The 20,744-nt window shown below is 39.3% G+C and overlaps 1 protein-coding gene across 2 annotated transcripts in view; it reads right to left on the bottom strand.

Moving 5' to 3' along the window:
- Nucleotides 1-17,685: 17,685 nt before the first annotated feature.
- SYDE2 (synapse defective Rho GTPase homolog 2) overlaps nt 17,686-20,744 on the bottom strand; it is a 50,087-nt gene continuing 47,028 nt past the window's right edge. Inside the window, exons 7-8 of one of the 2 annotated variants that reach the window (XM_056122771.1) lie at nt 20,693-20,740; nt 20,016-20,127 (exon numbers count right to left, since the gene is read on the bottom strand). In XM_056122771.1, coding sequence (XP_055978746.1) covers nt 20,703-20,740 — 38 coding nt within the window. In that variant the 3' untranslated portion in view covers nt 20,016-20,127; nt 20,693-20,702. Of the gene's footprint in view, nt 20,128-20,692; nt 20,741-20,744 lie in introns of both variants that reach the window. The other variant, XM_056122770.1, reaches the window with a different exon arrangement.

The raw sequence follows: 20,744 nt of genomic DNA, 5'->3' as shown, positions 1-20,744 counted from the left end.
ATGTATTCGATATGCCAAACACAGTAACAACAAAGTCTCCAATGGAGACGTTACTGGGCCCGCTCGAGCAAATCGATGAACAACGGGAGGGCCTTTACCTTTACCTTTATAGTATGTAAAATTGAAAAGGTACTTCCCCCCGCCCCACACACACACACCCAGCAGAACATAAAATGCTTATGGCAACTCAGAAAATTAATCATCGGAATAATTCTTGCTTTATTTAGATGAATGGTTCAGCTTTACAAATCGCATTTTACCCACCAAGCAATTTTGTATAATTAAATGAGTAATGTCTTCAGGTCTTTAGATAGATAAACACATCTTTTGTGTGTGCTGATTGACTGCAGAACACGGTGGCCTGGGAACATCACACAGCTGCACTAATCCACAACTGTAAATGATTAACATCTGCCTAATCTTATGCCCAGAGCGTGACTCTGGCCATGGCATTCTACAGTTGCTAGGTTGCCATTCCAGGTCAGAGACAGTGAAACTAAGCAGGGCCCCCACCACTGAAACGAAATACCATGGTGAAGTGCAAATTAAATCTCATGTGCTGAATTCACTCCTTCCAGGATTGAGGAGCTGTTTGGGGTACAGGCTGTGCCTCCTTGGAAGAGAATCCCTAGCAACAAAGAAGCCAAATGTGGATGTTTACTGGGGAAAGAAGGTTTTATAAAGAAGAGAACTGTAACTGTTTTCAAAAGCTGCTTGTTCACATATATGAGAAATCACTGTCACTGTCACTGTCCTCCTGTTGTTCATTGAGGGGCCCAGTAACATCGCCATTGGGAGACTTGTTACTGTGTTTGGCATATTGAATACATCAGGGGTAGCTTGCCAGGCTTTGCTGTGCGGACGAGATACTCTCAGTAGCTTGCTCTCTGAGAGGGGTGGAGAAATTGAACCCGGGTCGGTCGGGTCGGCTGCGTGCAAGGCAAACGCCCTACTGCTGTGCTATTGCTCCTGTGCAGTAAATATGGTAAACAGTATTGTTTGCACTTCTCAATAGTAATGCCATTGCACAAATCTGAAGAAGATGGGAGTTGGGAGTGGAGAGATTACTCTAAGTCACTTCGGCATTTAAAAATATAGGCTGGTTTTATTCTTTTCTTCTTAAAGAGGTAAAAGGAAAAAGGAAAAGTGTTAAACAGAAAATGTGACATGCTTCTGTCAACTAAATATATGACAGGGCTGGAGCACATGCTTTACATGCAGAAAGCCTGTGTTCTATTCCTGGCACTGCATAGTTCTCCTGAAGTAGCCTCTGAGCACTGCTGGGTGTGACCCCCAAACTAACAACAATATCAACAAATAGATATTCTAGATATTCCAGCCCTTCTTAGGAGCCATGTTTTAAAAAGAGAATCAAAAGATTAATTCTCTTTTAAATAAATATTTTTTTAAAAAAGCTATACTTTCAAATCTAAAATAAGGGGCTAGAACACTCCAAGGTACAACATAATCACTATGACAAATGCCAAAAATAGTGACAGAATATTGAAAGCAGCCCATAAAAGACAGAGCAGAACTATCAAATGAGGCCAGCAGAAAATATTGGGATGCAGTTCAAAAAAATCAAATGGACATCTCACCAAGAATACTTTACCATTTAGATTATAATTCAGTTTGAAAGAATGATAATGATAGAAAGCTTCATGGTCAAGAAACAGCTTAGAAACTTCAGAGCACTGAAACTAACTTCATAAAAAGTTCTGGAGGGGTGTCTTTATTTTTCAAACCATTTTTATGAGGTAATGGGGTTTAATACTCATTATAATTCTCATGCAAACATTATTATTCCAACACCGCAGCCATGAGCAGAAAAGAAGGGGCTTAAAAATAAGACAGACTGCACAAACACACATAACTTCTTTAAAATGATGGCAATAAATTACTTTATTATAATAACTCACCCATCTTCAATGGCCTGAGTTCACTAATTAAGAGACATAGAATAGCAGAGTTGTTTGGGGTGTTTTCAAAGCTGCTCCCCCCCCCCAAAAAATAAAGTTGATTTAAAATGGTCATTCTCACACTCTTCTCACCTGTAGTTATTTTTTATTTATTTATTTTCTTTTTGGGTCACACCCGGCGATGCTCAGGGGTTACTCCTGGCTTTGCACTCAGGAATCACTCCTGGCGGTGCTCAGGGGACCATATGGGATGCTGGGTATCAAACCCGGGTTGGCTGCGTGCAAGGCAAATGCCCTACCCGCTTTGCTATTGCTCCAGCCCCACACTGTAATTATTTTTATAATAATTTAGAATTATTTCAGAAAACTGAACCCAACTTTCTGCTGCCTATAAAAGGCACTCCTGAACAGTCATGATAAATACAGACTCAAAGTCAGAGGCTGGAAACGATCTTATAGACAAAGAATTCCATTAAAAGACTGAGGTGGCCATACTTATATCAGACAACATAGACAAAATTTTAAAAGACTGCAGGGGGGGCTGGAGTGATAGCACAGCAGTAGGGCGTTTGCCTTGCATGCAGCCAACATGGCCAACACAGGTTTGATTCCCAGTATCCCATATGGTCCCCCGAGCACCGCCAGGAGTAATTCCTGAGTGCATGAGCCAGGAGTAACCCCTGAGCATCGCCGGGTGTGACCCAAAAAGAAAAATAAATAAATAAATAAATAAAAGACTGCAGGGAACATAGGTAGTCATTTTATAATAATTAGGAGATCTATACTTGCACGCGGCTGACCCAGGTTCAATTCCTCTGCCTCTCTTGGAGAACCCAGCAAGCTACTGTTTTCCAAAAGGGCTGAACCAATCGGCATTCCCATCAGCAGTGAAGGAGGGTCCCTTTCTCGTCACATCCAAGCCAACACCGGTTGCTTTTGTTCTTTTGGATGTGGGCCAGTCTATGTGATGTGAAATGATATCTCATTCAATGCAGTTCCTATAAAAAAAAATACCCATGGCATTTTCCAATGCTATAAAGCAAATGCTATTAACAATTATATGGAGGAATAAAATCCCCCAAATAGTGAAATAAATCCTAGGAAAAAAGAAAGTTTACTTTTCCCAACTTCAAGTTATACTATAAAGAAGTTATAGGAACCAAGACAGTATGATATTAGAATAAAGACGGACTCTAATATCAATGAAATAGATTTGAGAGCCTAGAGATAAAATCTCAGGTATATAGTCAGCAAATCTCTAAATAGGAGTTAAGAGTATGGAGTGGAGCAAGGAAAGCCCTTCAAAAATATGGTACTGGAGAAATTGGTTAGTTACATGCAAAAAAGGAAAAAAATCTTAGAACCTTATCTCACACTATAGACAAAACTCAACTCAAAACAGATAAAATTACCTTTATATCAGACTAGATCACAAATTATCTTGAGGAAAGCATAGCCAAAATCCTGCAAAATTTTGAATCTAGAGACATCCTTAATGACTTTTTTTTGCAGCCTGAGCACTGCTGGATATGTTCCTCAAAACAAAAACTCTTTTTTAAAATTTCAGTAAGTTATGTAAGGGGCTTAGGTATGTAGCTCAGTGCTATAGTACTAGCTTTGTATGTAGCAGCTCTAGAATTGATCCCTGGAACTGCGAAAGAAAGAAAGAAAAGGAAAGAAAGAAAGAAAGAAAGAAAGAAAGAAAGAAAGAAAGAAAGAAAGAAAGAAAGAAAGAAAGGGAGAGGGAGGGAGGGAGGAAGGAAAGAAAGAGGAAGGAAGGAAGGAAGGAAGGAAGGAAGGAAGGAAGGAAGGAAGGAAGGAAGGAAGGAAAGGAGGGAGGGAGGGAGGGAGGAAGGGAGGAAGGGAAGGAAGGAAGGATGAAGGGAGGGAGGGAAGGAGTTAGGGAGGGAGGGAATAAAGAAAGAAAGAAGAGAGAGAGAGAAAGATATGTGAGCACTGCTAACAAGAGAGTGATTCCCTGGTAACCCTCTGATGAGCACATGTATAAACAGTACATAAGCTGCCTCATGCTCCACAACCAGAATGTGCACAAACAGCTGAAGCGTGAGAATCCAGAGAACATATGTGTAGCACAGATGCGATCCCTGGCAAGGACCAATTGTGTGAGCAACATAATGTGTGCAGCCCCTGGTCCTTGGAACAATAACAAACAGCTGAGTGGGGGAAGAATAAAGGGGACACTTCTATTAAGGAATAAATTAGGCACCATCTGAAGGAAGATGGTAGAAAAAGGAGCAAAGTTCATAAACACACTGCCTTAATTGTAAATTTAAAAAAAATTTAAGGGAGGAGCAAAATGAGAGAACTCCCAGGTCTGCAAACAAATATAGAACTAAGAACAGAATGTTTTGCAGGGCCCTGCTGAGAAGGTAAACCAGAGAGACCATCAGATACTTCTAGTGGACTCTCCATCAGAAAACACAGTAGAGTGTCGGGGTCCTGACCAGTCGACCCCGGCACACTGAAGTATGATTCCCCGAAGTCTGTGCAGTTACTCCCTATGGGAGAGGGAGTGGTAGGAGGGAAGCCTCTGCCCTGGACCTACGCGCACGGCGGACTCAAGCTGCCTCAGAGAAAGAACCAGGCGGAAGGGGAAAAGCTGGTAATCAATCAGCAATCCATTTATTAGCTCTAGCACAGGGGTTTTTATACATACGTTTCAGGGGGCAATCCACGTGTATTACATTTACCTTGTCAGGTTCAGTACAGATGTTAGTTAATAATTTACATCTACTGCTCTCAGGGCCAGGTGTATCAACTCAGGCAAACGGTAACTACTACATCCCTCATCCTCAACCAGTGTGCCTATGTGAGGCGTGCTGGAGTAAGCCCCTTGGCCCCTGTAAACAGGGCCAGCTCTTGCTTTAAGGCCAGGGGATTTGGTCAAAATCTCAGGCTGGTTGCTGAGACCCCAACAGCAGAGCAGCATCTGAAGGCACAATTAAAAAGCTGTGCCTCCCCTCCCCAGGCAGCGGGAGCAGAAAGAGAGCTGACACTGGGACAATGCTCATGTACAATTGTAGAGAATACTCGAGCCACAACACCAATTCCAAGGCCTTTATTGTGCATAGATGGCTTCCAGCAGCCCAGGGAAAAGCTGTGAGCACAGTAGAAACAAGAGACCAATTACCCAGGGGCACTGGCTGTCATGACAATCTGAGGGTGGAAAAGTGGGAGGCAGATACACAGCTGCAGTTAATGATGCTACACTGAATACTTGCACATTGCAGAGAGACAAGACAGAAAAATGTTTCCAGGTTGGCTTGACCCAGGATGACAGCGAGGCACACGTACAGAGACACATGCAAACACAAGCATCCTGATGGATACTAGGTTGGGGATACTTCTAGGGTCATCTTGACCCGTGAGAACAGTCAGAGATGCAGCTGAGGTTTGCATGATCATAGGCACCCTGATGGAAACCTGGCCATGGATACTTCCCAGGTCACCTTGACCCAGGAGGGGAGTCCAGCAGATGACATACATGGACAGTACATACATTACTCAGACCAGCTTGTACTTGAAGTTTCACACCTTGCTCACATAGAACCGTATATCACTTAATCACTTCTTGTTAGTCGTTGATTTGCTCGAACAGGCACCAGTAACGTCTCCATTTGTCCCTGTCGCGTGCTAGTGTAGCCCAATGGCATCTGTTCGCTCTGGGAACATGAAGAGCCTCAAACCGATCGTTCATGATCTTTTTTTTTTTGAGGAAACTTTTTAATAATACAGGGAGAAATAGCTTCCAAATAACAACAATATACACCTTTCTATTAATTCTTAAAACACTGTAATAAAAATACATTATTTGTTAACAATTTTTTTATTTTTATTTATTTATTTATTAAATTTATTATTTTTTATTTATTTCTGTTTATTGCAGCACTCTTTACAATAGCCAGAATCTGGAAAAAACCTGAGTGCCCGAGAACAGATGACTGGTTGAAGAAACTCTGGCACATTTACACAATGGAGTACTATGTAGCTGTTAGAAAAGACGAAGTCATGAAGTTTACATATAAGTGGTACTACATGGAAAGTATCATGTTAAGCGAAATGACTCAGAAAGAAAGGGATAGACATAGAAAGATTGCATTCATCTGGGGAACATAAAGTAACAAAATAGGAAACTAACACCCAAGTATGGCAGAGATTAGTACCAGGAATTTTACTCAATGACCTGGAGGACAACCACACATGTTAGGGGAAGGGGGAGCTCAGAAAGAGAAGGGAACACCAAATAAAGGGTGTTGGGAGGATCCGCCCACGATGGGAGAGCATGCTGAGGGTAGACTGTCGACCAAGCATGATTGCCACTCAATGCCTCTTTTCCAGACCATGGCACTCAAAAGGAGAGAGGGGGAAATGCCCTGCCACAGAGGCAGAGTGGGATGGGGGCTGGGGGGGGGAGGGGATGCTGGGATCCGTGGTGGTGGGAAATGCGCACTGGTGGAGGGATGGGTGTTTGATCATTGTATAATCGAAACCCAAGCACAAAAATGTGTAAGTCTACAACTGTACCTCATGGTGCCTCACTATTAAAAAATAAATTAAAATAAATAAATAAATAAATAAATAAATCGTTCATGATCTTGATGAAGAAGTCTGACCGACTGGATTCCACGGGATGTCAAAAGACCGCGTGGCCGCCCACCTACCAGATGGTCAGACTTCTTCATCAAGAACCGTATATAATGAATACAATGAAGGAATTCAGCCAATTGAATGGACAGGGACAAAAGTCCAAGAAGGTCCTTGACCACATCAGATCATTCTAAACTTCCCAAGGAAGATGTCAAAACAATATAATCCTTTCGATGTTCAGTGAATTGAAGAAATCTGTGGAATAGATTACCAATGTGCTCAGAGAAAATTTAATGGTAAAAACCCCAAATAAATGAAGGAACTAAGGAGGATAGTAGCTGAATCCTTTAAAAAAAATAAAAGCATATCAGTGCTACTCAACCGCAGAATCAAAGAAATATTCAATAAGTGACCTAAAGTACAAGCTAATGACATGACCAATACAGAGGATAGAAAATAAGAATTAGAAGATGAAGAGAACATAAAAGCTATATAAAGCTATATGAAGCAGCATTAAACAGCATTAAAAGAAAAATCCCTGGGCTGGAGCAATAGCACAGCGGGTAGGGCATTTGCCTTGCATGCAGCCAACCCAGGTTCAATTCCCAGCATCCCATATGGTCCCCCGAGCACTGCCAGGAGTGATTCCTGAGTGCAGAGCCAGGAGTAACCCCTGGGCATCGCCAGGTGTGACTCAAAAAGAAAAAAAAATCCCCATGGTTATAGAAGTCCCAGTAGAAGAGGAAAGAAAGGGGAAGAATTACTTGTAGAAGAAATAAGAATTTAGAACTTCTCCAGTATAAGGAGAGCCTATGATGCACAAAATTCAACCAGTTCCAAACAAAACAAACCCCAACAGAAGAACAAGATATATTTTAATATAAATGGGGAAAAAACAAAGAGACACTCCTAAAAGCACCCAAGGAGAAGGAAAGGTTCACAAATAAAAGTACCCCATAAAACTTGTGCCATAGTTCTGAAATGAAACTCTACATGCTTGACATGAACAGAATAAAATATTTAAATTGTTGAAAGAAAACAATCTCTAAGAATTCTCTATTCTGCCAAATTATCACTCAATTTTTCTTTTTTCTTTCTTTTTTTTTTCTTTTTGGGTCACACCCAGCGATGCACAGGGGTTATTCCTGGCTCTGCACTCAGGAATTACTCCTGGCGGTGCTCAGGGGACTATATGGGATTCTGGGAATCGAACCTGGGTTGGCCACATGCAAGGCAAACGCCCTACCCGCTGTGCTATCGCTCCAGCCCCTCAATTTTTCTTTACCTCATCTGAGGGCCTCACCTGGCAGTGCTCGTAGGCTACTCCTGGGTCGGTGCTTAGGGGCAACCCCTGGAAGTGCTCAGGAACCCATATTTGGTGCCAGGAATTTGAACCAAGGTCATGATTAATACAGCCTCATTCAAGGCAAAAATCTTACCTCACGCCCATCACTCAGTCTTAAAGGAATGATAAAAATATTTTCAGAGAAAGAACAGTTAAAAGACATTCCTGACCTCAAAACCAGCTCTTCCAGAAATACTAAATGTTTTTTTTAAGGCAAGAAGACTCTCTACTCATAAGCAGAAAGATACATATAACACATAAAATGCAGGAAAGAAAAAAGTAAATATTAGGACTACCAGAGAGAGCTCTAGACTTATTTGCTTTGAACTTATAAAGGGAAATAGGCTTAGAACTTCAGATAATAACATCAAAGAAAAAATATATCTTAAAAGTAACTAGAAGAGACAAATGTAAGCAGATCACTACATTAAAGGTCAGTATCAAAATGCAAGCAAAGGAAATAAAGGAAAGATAAAGGAATAAAGTCAGACTGTAAAAATACCCAAAAGCGTTATAAAATCACAATAAATTCCTTTTTGTCAAAATTTTTTCTCTGTCAGTGGATTCAACTACACTATCAAAAGGCAAAGAGTGTCTTATGGATCACAAATAAGAATCCAACATCTGGTGCCTACAAGAGAGAGACACTTAATTCTCACAATAAAGCACAGGCTTAAAATTAAAAAATCATAAAATAATCATCCAAAGGTGGTCATACTTACATCTGATCAAATAGCAATCAATTAAAGAAGGCAATAAAAGATGGGGAGGAACATTATATACTGATGATAGATCAATGCATGAAGACTTTACTCATTAGCATATGTGCACCAAATGAAGGGGCAGCAAAGTACTTAAAGCAACTGCCAATAGAACTGAGAAGCACAATATAATAGTAGTGGCAGACTTTAATTCTTCTTTCTCATTACTGTACAGACCAGACAGAAATCAGTAAGGAAACAAGAGCCCTAAATCAAGATTTTGAACTAGTACTACTAACTCCTCTAAGACCAGGCACAGGCATAAAGGTCTACTTGTACCACTGTTACTCAAAATATTCTTAGAAGACTTCATAATAGGGGCTGGAGCTATACTACCATGGATAAGACACTTTCCTTCCATGTGGCCAACCTAGGTTTGATTCCCAGCATTCCATGTGGTCACCCAAGCTCTTCCTGAAGTGATCCTTGAGCGCAGAGCCAGGAGTAAGTCCCAAGCACCACTGGGTGTGATCCCCTCAAAAAAGAAAAACAATCAAAACAAACTAAAACAAAACAAAACAAAAGAAGCCCTCATAATAGTAATAAGGGAATAGCAAGAAATCTAAGACATTCGAATTGGGAAGAAGTTAAAGTTTAACTATTTAAAGAAGTTAAAGTTTTACTATTTAACTTCTTCCCAATTCGAATGTTACTAAATATTATTATTTGCAAATGACATGATAGTATATATAGAAGACCCTAAAGACAACACAATAAAATTGTTAGAAACAATAAACCAATATAGTAAAGTAGCAGACTATAAAATCAACACACAGAAATTTGTTGCATTTCCCTATGAAAATAGTAAACTAAAAGAAAAATTTAAAAAACTATTTCATATTTTGTCCAAAACATCAATACCTAACTTAACAAAGAAGGTAAAGTCACTATTAAAAGAAATAGGAGAGGATACAAAGAAATGGAAAAATAGTACTTGATCATGGATTTTTAAAAAATTAACACCGTTCTGGGGGTATGGTGCTGCCAGCAGGTCCATCTGTACCTGTGAGGCAAGTGCATCAACAGCCTGATGGCACCTTCAGACTTCCAGATACCCCAAAATTGTTGCTGTGCCTTTGGCCAGACCCCAAAAACTTGGGGCCAAGTTTACCAAGAAAGTAAACAGCCAAAAGTTAGGTATGTGGGAGACACACCCACAAACCAACTTCGGCTCAGCTATATAATTGGAAGCAAGGCCTCTCTGGTTCCTGATAGAACTGCTTAAAGGCAGTGATCCCAGAGACTCAGAGACAAATCTTGGCACCCAGCGGCTTTTGGCATAGATACGTCCAGTCCCCACAGTGGATTATTGGTGCCAGACCACCTCAGGGGGGAAGGGTATTGTCCCTCCGCCTGCTCCCCCTTGTCAGCTCAGTTGCCACCATCTTCCAGAGGCCATTGGACAGTCAGGTTTGGGCCTGCAGTGACGAGACACGTGGGGCCTCATGGGGTGGGGGTGGAGCTGGCCCTTTTCTCCCCACCCTAACAAGACCTGGAGTCGCTGCCCACAAACAGCCTCTCTGGCTTCTGATCAAGCTGCTTACCAGCCACAATCCAAGAGACTCAGGAACAAATCTTGGAACCCAGCAGGTTTGGGCAGAAATCCCTCCAGATTTCATTGTTAAAATTTTGGAATTCCAAAATCTCATGGCCACTACTGCGGCCGTGCAACATCATGTTATTCATAACCAACAATAGAAAATAAATTGTCTACTTTTGCCTTTTTGGCAGATCTGAGTGTTGGGGTAAAATCCCAAATAATAATGGTGGGTCTGGTGTCGAAATATTGAGTTTAATTAAAGTAGAGAGTAATGTGGAAAACATCTGCCCCAGGTAGGGGGAGGGTGTGTAATGGGGGGTATACTGGGGTTTTTGGTTGTGGAGAATGGGCACTGGTGAAGGGATGGGTGTTTAATTGACTTAAACCTGAAAGCTTTGTAACTGCTCTCATGGTGATTCAATAAATAAAATTATAAAAGGAAAAAAAAGTAAGGTGGAATTCATGCCCAACTCAATCAGCCTAACCAATGGCTGAATAAATAGCAATACTCCTACATAAAAAAAAAACACTGTTAAACTGACCATATTTCCTAAAGAATTATACATATTCAATGCAATGCCATCAAAATTTCAATGGCATTCTTTAAGGGCATAGACAAACACTACTAAAATTGGTATGAAGTACAGAACTCCTGAATAACCAAAGCAATTCGGAGAAAGAAAAGATGAGAAGCATTTAAGTTTCTGATTTTTAAATTATGTTATAAAACATAGTGAAAAAAACAGCATGGAACTAGAATAAAATCAGACTTTCAGCCCAATGGAATAGAATTGAAAGCCTGTAAAAAAAAAATACCTCTCAGGTGTATAAACAATGATAAAAAAGCTAAGTGTATAAAGAAGAAAAATTTCAACAAACGGTCTGGGGAAACTAGATAACCTCATGCAAAAACAAAACAAAAAGGAATTGGACCCCTTTCCCATATCATACACAAAAGTTAATTCAAATAAGATTTAAGTATGATGTGAAGGCTATAGTGATAGCAGAGTGGGTAAGGTGTTTGCTTTGCATGCAGCTGACCTGGGTTCAATTCTCATCATCCCATATGGTCCCCTGAGCACTGCTAGGAGTAATTCCTGAGTGCATGAGCCAGGAGTAACCCCTGAGCATTGTCGGGTGTGACCCAAAAAGAGAAAAAAAAATAATTACTTGATATCAGACCTTAATCCATAAAAATCATTCAGAAAAACATAGGCAGAACACTTCATAAGTATCTTCATTGGCCAAGTATCACTAGGAGGAATCTCCCTCCAAAAGTTGTTTTGACTAGCAAATGTCATATTTGTGTCTGTATAATTTTATAATAATATTTTCTTTTATCAATATTCTACTGATTATTTGCTAGAGCTCCAATTTTTTAGTGACTCAAGCTCATGTAAAGCATTAAAGTATTAGCTATATTCTGAGAAGCTGAGATGGTTGATCAAAAACTTGGTATTTCAGAAGTGAATATGACATGGAACTGTAGCGGCAACGTTGAGAGTTCACTGTTAACAGAAAAAAAACTGAAACTAAAGTGTTCCTGTAATATTCTCACACATATCCTTGAAAGGGGTTTAGTAAATTCTCCATTTATTAGTACAAAGAAACCTTATTGGTATTTTATTCATATGATAAGACTACAACCTTTCAGATGAGACTGTAGAACTAAATAGAAAGTAAGTTTTGTGGAGAAAGAGGAAGACGGGATGGATTCCATGTGTTATGGGGCTGGGTAAATCTGCATGGGTTAATTAAGGCTCAAGCACCAGAGGTGGCATATGGCTACTGAGATTTGAGGAGAACAAGGATTTATCAAGATAGCTAGGAATATGCACTATTTTGACCACTGTAAAAATTAACTATGCTGCCCACGAACAGCAATTGCCTAGTAATGACACAGAAAATCTTTGTAAGTTGTTTTTGGCTGCCAGTACACAGTTCAGCATTTCCTTTTCCTGTTCCACTAGAAAAGGGCCCCAAGGTTCCTTCTGTCACATTTGGTCACTGTAAAAGGAAGCAATAGGAAGTGATTGTTAGGGAAGGACATCCTGTACTACTGATGTTTCCACAAAAGGAAGGAAACATCCCTCCAGAGAGTCTTATTGAGAGTATGACTTCCAGCTTTTGCCATTCTCCTCCTCATTATTAACTGCTCCCCAATTTACATAGAATGACTCAGCTAACTGGTAAATTGAGCAGGAACTTGAGCTGGCTTGGTTGCAAACCTCTGTTCTATGACCCACACAGCTGACCCACAGTCTGCCTGTCAGTAATATGCGTACTTGTTTGCTTGTTTTTACAGCCCTGCCAGGAGAGACTTTTATTTTCCTTTTTGGGTCATAGTCAGCAATACTCAGGAGTTACTTCTGGCTCTGTAGTCAAAATTACTACTGGCTCAGGGGACCAGAAGGGATGCCGGAGATCAAACCCAGGTCGGTCATGTGCAAGGCAAACACCCAGCTCACTGTACTATTGCTCTGGCCCCAAGGCTTATTTCTAACAGCTCCATCAGTGGCTGGCTGGGAATGATCAGATAACAGAAACGTAGGAAAAAGTCCACTTGGTCCTAGATCTGTCATTGTTCAATTTACCTTTATCAGAGGTATAGAATTCTGATCTCCAGGTGTCTGGTTCCCATGTCTTAGTTCTAATTTTAATAGGGAACGATAGGTGTGTTGTTTGTCTCCTACTATACCTACATTAACCCAGAAGTAGTTTGGAAGAAGATAATCAGGTTAAGAATGAGTTCAAAGTGTAAAGAAAAATATCGGATATATATATATATTTTTTTTTTCCAGAGATTTAGCTCTGTGAAGAACACAAAGTAGAAAATCAGGCTGTGCACAGAAAAGGGCTTTCTACTAACTGTGCTGTGGAAAATTCTTCACATCTCTCCATCACCAGCTCACTTGGGCAAATCTGGATGACCCCAAAAGACAGTTGTCATCACACATCTGACTTCCAATGTAGTTTGACTTCTCTTGTGTCCCAATATTTATGACTAAAGGGGAAAAGATGGAATTATAATCAGTATTTCCCAAATAGTGTGACCCTGGTATCCCCTAAATGTGGGACACTCTGGGTGTGGTCACACATACAAATCATAACTTAGAAATTTTCCCCAAAACTAAGATTTTAGCACAGTTAGAAAGATCCAAAATAGCAGCTTCTAAATAGTAATGCATATTTTGGATATCTTGGTTTCCTTTCCACACAACTTTCAATTATCCCAGACATCTATCATTCATAAACAGCCTTTGCATTTCTACCATATTCAAGTGAAATACTATTTTTTCTTTAAAAAAAAAATGAGGCGGGGTGGTTGGGTCACACCTGGAAGTGTTCAGGGCTTGCTTACTTCTGGTTCTGTACTCAGGGATCACGCCTGGCAGGGCCCAGGGTAGGTGCTGGGTATCAAACCCAAGTCAGCTGTGTGAGAAGTAAGCACCTTACCCGCTGTGCCATCTCTCTAGTCTCCTGGATATAACTGTTTTTGTTAATTCTTAAATATTTTCTTGATAGGTATCCAGAAGGGATATTGCTAGATTGCATCATACTGCCATCTTTAGATTCCTGAGGAAGCTCCATACTGTTTTCAAAAATGGCTGCACCAAGTTACTATAAAACAATACAAGACATACCAAATATTAAAGTAGACTATGACAGATACATGATCAAAAAGCTACTGCATGCTTATGACAGAATCTAGTAGGCAGGGGGCTGGAGCAATAGCACAGCAGGTAGGGCGTTTGCCTTGCATGCGACAGACCCGGGTTCGATTCCCAGCATCCCATATGGTCCCCTGAGCACCGCCAGGGGTAATTCCTGAGCGCAGAGCCAGGAGTAACCCCTGTGCATCACTGGGTATGACCCAAAAAGGAAAAAAAAAATCTAGTAGGCAGATGTATGGGTGTTCACTGAATATAATTTTCACTTTTCTTTTAAGTGTTCATAATAAAATGTTGATGAAAAAGGACACTGATGTGCTTTATGTATAGACTGATTGACTTTCCAGGTGAATTTTGACATGGAGTACAGATCAAACAGATTCACAACCTTGGACAGACAGTACTTTATGCTCTGACATTTCTTATCTGCCAGTTTAGACAAGCTGTTTTCACTTACCTAATGATTCAAACTTGCACTTAAGTTATAATGTGGGTTTTACAATGGCTATGGGGGTAAAGTTAGGCAAGAACAGACGCAAACTGTCTGGCAACCTGTTTCTTTCTTGAACAAAGGTCAAGAACAAGAGGTCACTGTTCAATGTCTGCAGCTGTGAAAAAAAAATAGTGAGCTACAGGTCTGATAACTTTGGCAAAAAACATCTTGAATGCGAGGGACTTTCCCTTTTTCTGATTCATCAGACTTTTCTAAGTTGGAATCTTAAACTCTCCTCGGAAGAGTTTATTTTGGAGAGTAGAATTTCCAGTTAAAGCAATATGTTGAGGCCCACACCAGGTTTGCACTACATTAATACCTTCACTAGATAAAAAGAGAAAGATCAACTCAAATGACTTAGTAGCATGCTAAAAACATTTTCAAACAAATAGGATTAAGTCAACCTAACTCAGATGCAATATTTTCACTTTCTTGAAACAAATATTTGGTATTGAGAGAAATTAAAGTATTAAATGCTATGCGTGTAACTCAAGTGTTCTCTGCTATTCTAGAAATGCTTGTAGGTTCAATAAGATTTATAAAAATGGACTAATAAATTAAGAATTCTAATAAAATGAAAAAAAAGTACTCTAGTTTTAACAAAAAAATGTATCACACCAAAAATAAGAGGACATTTCTCATAATTTCTCAAAGGAAATAAATGATGCATTTATAAAAAAAGCACTTTTAGACATTTTCCCTATGGTGATGCTTAATAACCATAATATATATTGTCGGGGAGTGGGGTTGGGTTATGTGTGGTGGCACTCAGGGTTACTTTCCACTCATTCTCAGGGTCGCTCCTTATTTGGTGCCCCAGGACTGCTCTAGGTGGGCAATCAAGTGATGTTGGAGCTATTGGTACACTACGGATTCTAATTGGTACACTACGGATTCTAATTGGTACACTACGGATCCGTAGACACATACCATAGTATGTGTCTACGGATATAGACACATACTATGGTATGTGTCTATATTATGTACTCTCCAACCCTTAAAATTGAAATTACTTTTTAACCTGAAAAACATTAGGAGTGCCTGATCAGAGGAAATCATGGTTGATAGTTAAGACCATAGGAAGATCCTAGAAAATTATACCAAGCTGGTATAAAAAATGTTTAGAAAAAAAAAAAGACTTAGCATTACTGAATATAATTGTCAAAGGAAGTTTATAGCTACAAATCAGGAATTTAGATAGCAAAAAATGAAAAAAGACACAGAGAGAGAGAGAGAGAGAGAGAGAGAGAGAGAGAGAGAGAGAGAACAGTGCCTGTCATAGAGGCAGGCAGGGGGTGGGGGGTGGGGGGTGATGATGGGAGGGAACCTGAGTGTTGGAGTACACGGAGCTTAGGTTTATCAGGTTGCACCCATCACAGTGCTCCCGAGTCACTCCCGTTACTTTGTCTGTAACTACTTCTTTGTGCTCTCTTCCCCAACCAATTTGTAAGGTCTCATCCTTCTTAGACACTGAAGCTGTACTGTAAGTTAATATTGCCTTTCTCCTCTCCTTATATCTTTTGAATAGTTTGCTTTAATGCAATGTCCTTTTTGTATAGATACAGGAAGACAATTAGTATTATGCTTTATAACTTAGGAGTTGATTGGCATTGGATATTATTCACTCCCGGGCATCTGCCTTCTCAACTTAAGCCTCAGCTGCCCTCACTTCCTAGCACCCCAAGGGCAGGGTCCCAACGTGGGACTGGATGGAACCAGGGCAAGCCGGTAAGTTTGTGCTACCCTGGCATCGCGATGGGCCAGGCCAAGGTGCCACGATTCTTAAGTATAGGTCAAGAGTTAGATCATAGGCAAATGTTGTCATGATCCAAAAGTAATGACGAGACTAGGACCCTGCTGCTAAGAATAGGAAAGATATCTGGCCTGAGCACTGCAGTCTGAGATCGAGATGGCCCTGGGAGAGCAGTTCTATAAGCTCAAGTATTTCTTACTGTGTCCATACAAAATGATTAATATTATGTACGCTTATATGTTGGTTGGACAAGGAGAGGAGAAACACATCCTAGAAGCAGTTTTCCTGTGTGTCCTGACTAGCTTGGATGAGACTGAACCTTTCTCCCCTTCTAACTGCCTTCAGTAAATGATTTCAGTATATTGAGGCAGTTTCCCTTATCTCACAGGAACCTAGCTGGCCTTAGGTATGCAGATCCCAGGTACTAAACCAGGCCTGATCTTTGGGATATAGATGCCTGGCTCCAGGAGATGTAGATTCCAAGCTCTAGCAGACTGGTCTTTGTTGTGCTAATCCAAGTGCTTGTAGTTTGTAAAAGGTGAGGCCAGGATTACTGGCCTGTGGATGTAAAGAAACAATGTATGTTTTGCCTCAATGTTCTTTCTGTAACTCCCTTTGATGACATCACTATATTGCGCCCTTTAGAGGTACTATGATCTATATAAGGGAGATTTCAGGGCTCTCTGGGGGGACACATGCATCAGAGAACCTGGGAAGATGGGACTGAGGAGGGAAGCTGAGAGAACAAGGGCGCACGTGCTTGAGAGATCCTGGGGCCTCCATGACATACATCTCTTCCATGTAATAAACTGCTGCTAAGACCAACCAGCCTGGCCCTCATTTCCTTCCTTCGCCTGACCATCGCCATCGACTTCTGTGGAGTGGGGAAACGTCCTGACCATCGGCCTTTTTATTTTTTGTGTGTTTACACACCTGAGGACACTGGTGTTGGGAAATGTACCCTGGTGGAGGAACGGGTGTTGGAATACTGAATACTGTATGACTGAAATCCAATCAATCATGAACAACTTCGTAAGGGTCTATCTCACAGTGATTAAATAAAAAAGTTAAAAAATAAGTTTAGTATTTCTATTTAAGAAGGCAGATATTATGGTCCCCTGAGCACCGCCAGGGGTGATTCCTGAGTGCAGAACCAGGAGTAACCCCTGTGCATCTCCAGGTGTGACCCAAAAAGCAAAAAAAAAAAAAAAAGGCAGATATTAACTTTAAAACAATTCTCATCCAGAAACAGCTCAACAGTCTGAGCCAGGAGTAGTCCCTAAGCACCACCAGATGTGGTCACCCCCCCATCCCCAAAGAAATCCTCACCATTTCTCATCCAAATAAAGCTGAAAAGAGTGGGGCGATGGCTCAAAGGGTTGAAAGACATTCTCTGCATGTGGGAACCCAGAATTTTATCCCCGTCACCTCATGGTCCCTACCTGGAGCATCACACTACACAGGAATGGCTCTGGGTGTCACCATCCCCCCAAAAGACAAAAGACAAGTCAAACAAAATAAGTGTAACCTTCTAAGTATTTCAGGTTCCTTTAAATTACTCATATTCTGAAACATTCAATGTTAGGTATGAAATGTTATTTATTACATATTTTTATAGTAAAAATATGATGTTAATATTTTAACACCTCTGTTTAAAAACAATGAAGTTCAAAGGAGTAATCCTGAAAATAATTATAATTAACAGCATGGTACCAAGGTTATAACATTTTAATAAAATTTTTACATTTATGGAACAACTTATAAATTCATACAATATATATGATATAAAATAAGGGAAGAATATTGATATAGTCTTTCCATGACACATTTAAAGTATTTTTTAAAAATTGCTATTTAATATATGTACCTGCCACATATTCTTTTGATATTCTTTGCATTGTTATACAAAGTTTTAAAAGAGGAAGTTTTTTTGTATAAAAATAGATATTCATCTATTTAACAGTTGGGTTTTCAAATAACAAGGTGTTCCATTTACCAATGTATAGTCATAGAAATACTTAAATATGTTAATATTTTAAAATCAAGGAGCCAATTTCATAGTGGCTACTACATCTTTAAGTTGGCAATTTGATATTTTTGGTTTTTTTCCTTTTTGCTTTTGGTCTTTGGCCACACCCATCAGTGCTCAGGGCTTACTCCTGGTTCTGTTCCCAGGTGTGCTCCCCTGGCAAGTTCAGAAGACCATAGGTGGTGCTGGGGATGGAACCCAGGTCAAATGCATGCAAGGCAAAATGCCTTACCCACTATATTATCTCTCCAGCACCAAGGCAATTCAATTTTTAAAAAATTTTAAAAACACTATTTTGTAGGTACAAAGTCTAAAAAATACATCCCAGTGGTTTTTTTTTAAATCTTTCTAAATTTATATTTCAAACACTGCTGTGACTGCTATGATGACTATATTATAGGTAAACTTAACCAAAATAAATTAATTAAAAAAATCAGTAACATCTAATATGCTGGCAAGATTTCTTTAGGAGCAAAGGAGGGCAACGATATAGTCAATGTTACAAATGTACTACTACAAATAAATATATTTTAAGTATAATTATTTCATTTTAAAAAGGCAGAATATAAAATGTGTAAAGAACATTTTTATTCTTGATCAGCAGTGCAAAAATCTAGTACTTAATACCTTACAAAGTTAGAGGATTTCAATTTAAAAGATGACTTTTCTCTGGAGATCTGTGACTTTTTGTGAACTAGAAAAAGTCTATTATCTCTATTCAGATACTTCTAGAGTGTTTAGGTTCAAGTGTTTCTATATAACTCCTCCTTTTACTTCAATGTTTTTTTTCCCTGAAGAAGGCACTGATTGGTAAGCTAATATTTTTGGCCTCTTGACACACATACTTTAAATGTATATGTGATTCTGTATTCAATCCTTCCCCCACTCTAAAACCTATACATATATGCACTTATAAATATATACATATTTTCAGGATTATAAAAATATTTAATTTTATAAGCTTAAATAATTATTGGATGTTAATACAGAATACACTTATATTTGTATACTTTACCTTTATTTATAAAAACATTTTCTTATAGCAGCATTTGCATTGCAAATGAAATGTGATCAAACAACGTTGCAGTAAGTAGTTACATACTGCAGAAGAGACTAAGCAACTGCAATACTTTCTAAAAGAAACCCATGGTTCAGCTATATAAGAGCAGTCCTACAATGTACAAAAATATGAAGGTCTAATAACATGTTTGAATTTTATAAGTGCATTAAAAAAGTTATCTCCAAAGAACTGATTGGCAAGAATGATCAAAATATCCTCAATTATCTGTAGCTATGTCTTGGTTATCTTCATCTCCAGGAAAAAAATTTCTGAAGAGGATCAATAAAAATCATATTAATGGATAGTGTTTTTAATTAAATCACATGAGCTGATTAGAAATTAACTGAGGACTTCAAAGGTAAAAAATGAAAGCATGGCTGTCACAGGTATGAGATTTATTTGAAGCTTTCAGGCCGTTAGGAAAAACCAAATAAAACTTTTTCCAGTCTCAAGCACTCATCTGAAGTTTGTTTTTGTTGAGCTCACGCTCTAGATTTCCAATCAAAGTATCAATACTCTCTTGAAGATCTTTGAGGTTGGCTTTTTGATCTACTCTAGAACCAATTGTCTGCATTGTCAAATATGTCTGAAATGTGCACTCTCTGGACATGGGGATTGGCTGCTTAATCATTATATCTGGTCCATACACTTTGCTACAGTTTTCTCCATTTTCTCTATCTTCTGATAGAACATGTTCATAATCCACATCATTTAAACTTTCTTTTGGATTTAAGAAGTAGTTTTCTCCACAGCTGCTCCAGTCTCCTGCATAACGATTGCTAAGTGGACTGTCTAATTTGGTTTGCTTTGGCCTAAGAATTCTTGATGAATCAGTACCACTTAGATTTAGCATGTAAGGTCGTTCTTTCTTCCGTCTCAAATAATTTAGAGAAGACTTCTGCTCTGGGAACAAACTGCCTGTTGATTCTTTGACAGTCAAACGTTGCACTAGAAACAAAGAATACATTTGCTTTAGTGACAGTAATCTAAACACCTCTAAAAGAACAGAGCAAAGGATAAACCACCTAATAATCAACTGCAAACATGCATGAAAATAAAAACATGCACACTAACAGCAAAAAGCATTCCATAATTCTTTTTCTATTACCAAAAGTAATCAAGGTTAGGGACAGAAACTAGTAGAATGTTCAGTGGTGCTAATTCATGCTATATCAAAGCATCCCCAAACAAGTCAAATTTCAAATGTTGATTAACTTTCTGTGCAAGTTAATTATTATCTAGCTATAATTCAAACAGTAGTTAAACTAGTAGCTTCTTCTAAATTAAAAGTATAGCAAAAAGCAGGCAAGGCATGTGGGTATACAAACAGAACAAAACAGAAATTCTTTTGTCTGCAAACATCTAAACAAGGCAAGAACATCTACAGTGATCACTTTGAAAGTTCTGACCTACGTGGGTTTTGCAATTCTATTAGCAGCAGTGTCACAGTTTACTATGCAGCCCAAATTTCACTTGATAAAGTGCACAAAAACTAGACTTGACCACTAATTACCTGGGTTTGATTACACAGCATTACTTACTAACAGTCTTCTTTTATGGCCTGA

Source organism: Sorex fumeus, unplaced genomic scaffold (assembly GCF_029834395.1).
Source record: "Sorex fumeus unplaced genomic scaffold, SorFum_2.1 ptg000047l, whole genome shotgun sequence".
NCBI classification, from domain to species: Eukaryota; Metazoa; Chordata; class Mammalia; order Eulipotyphla; family Soricidae; genus Sorex; species Sorex fumeus.
This window is presented reverse-complemented; position numbering and strand designations above follow the sequence as displayed.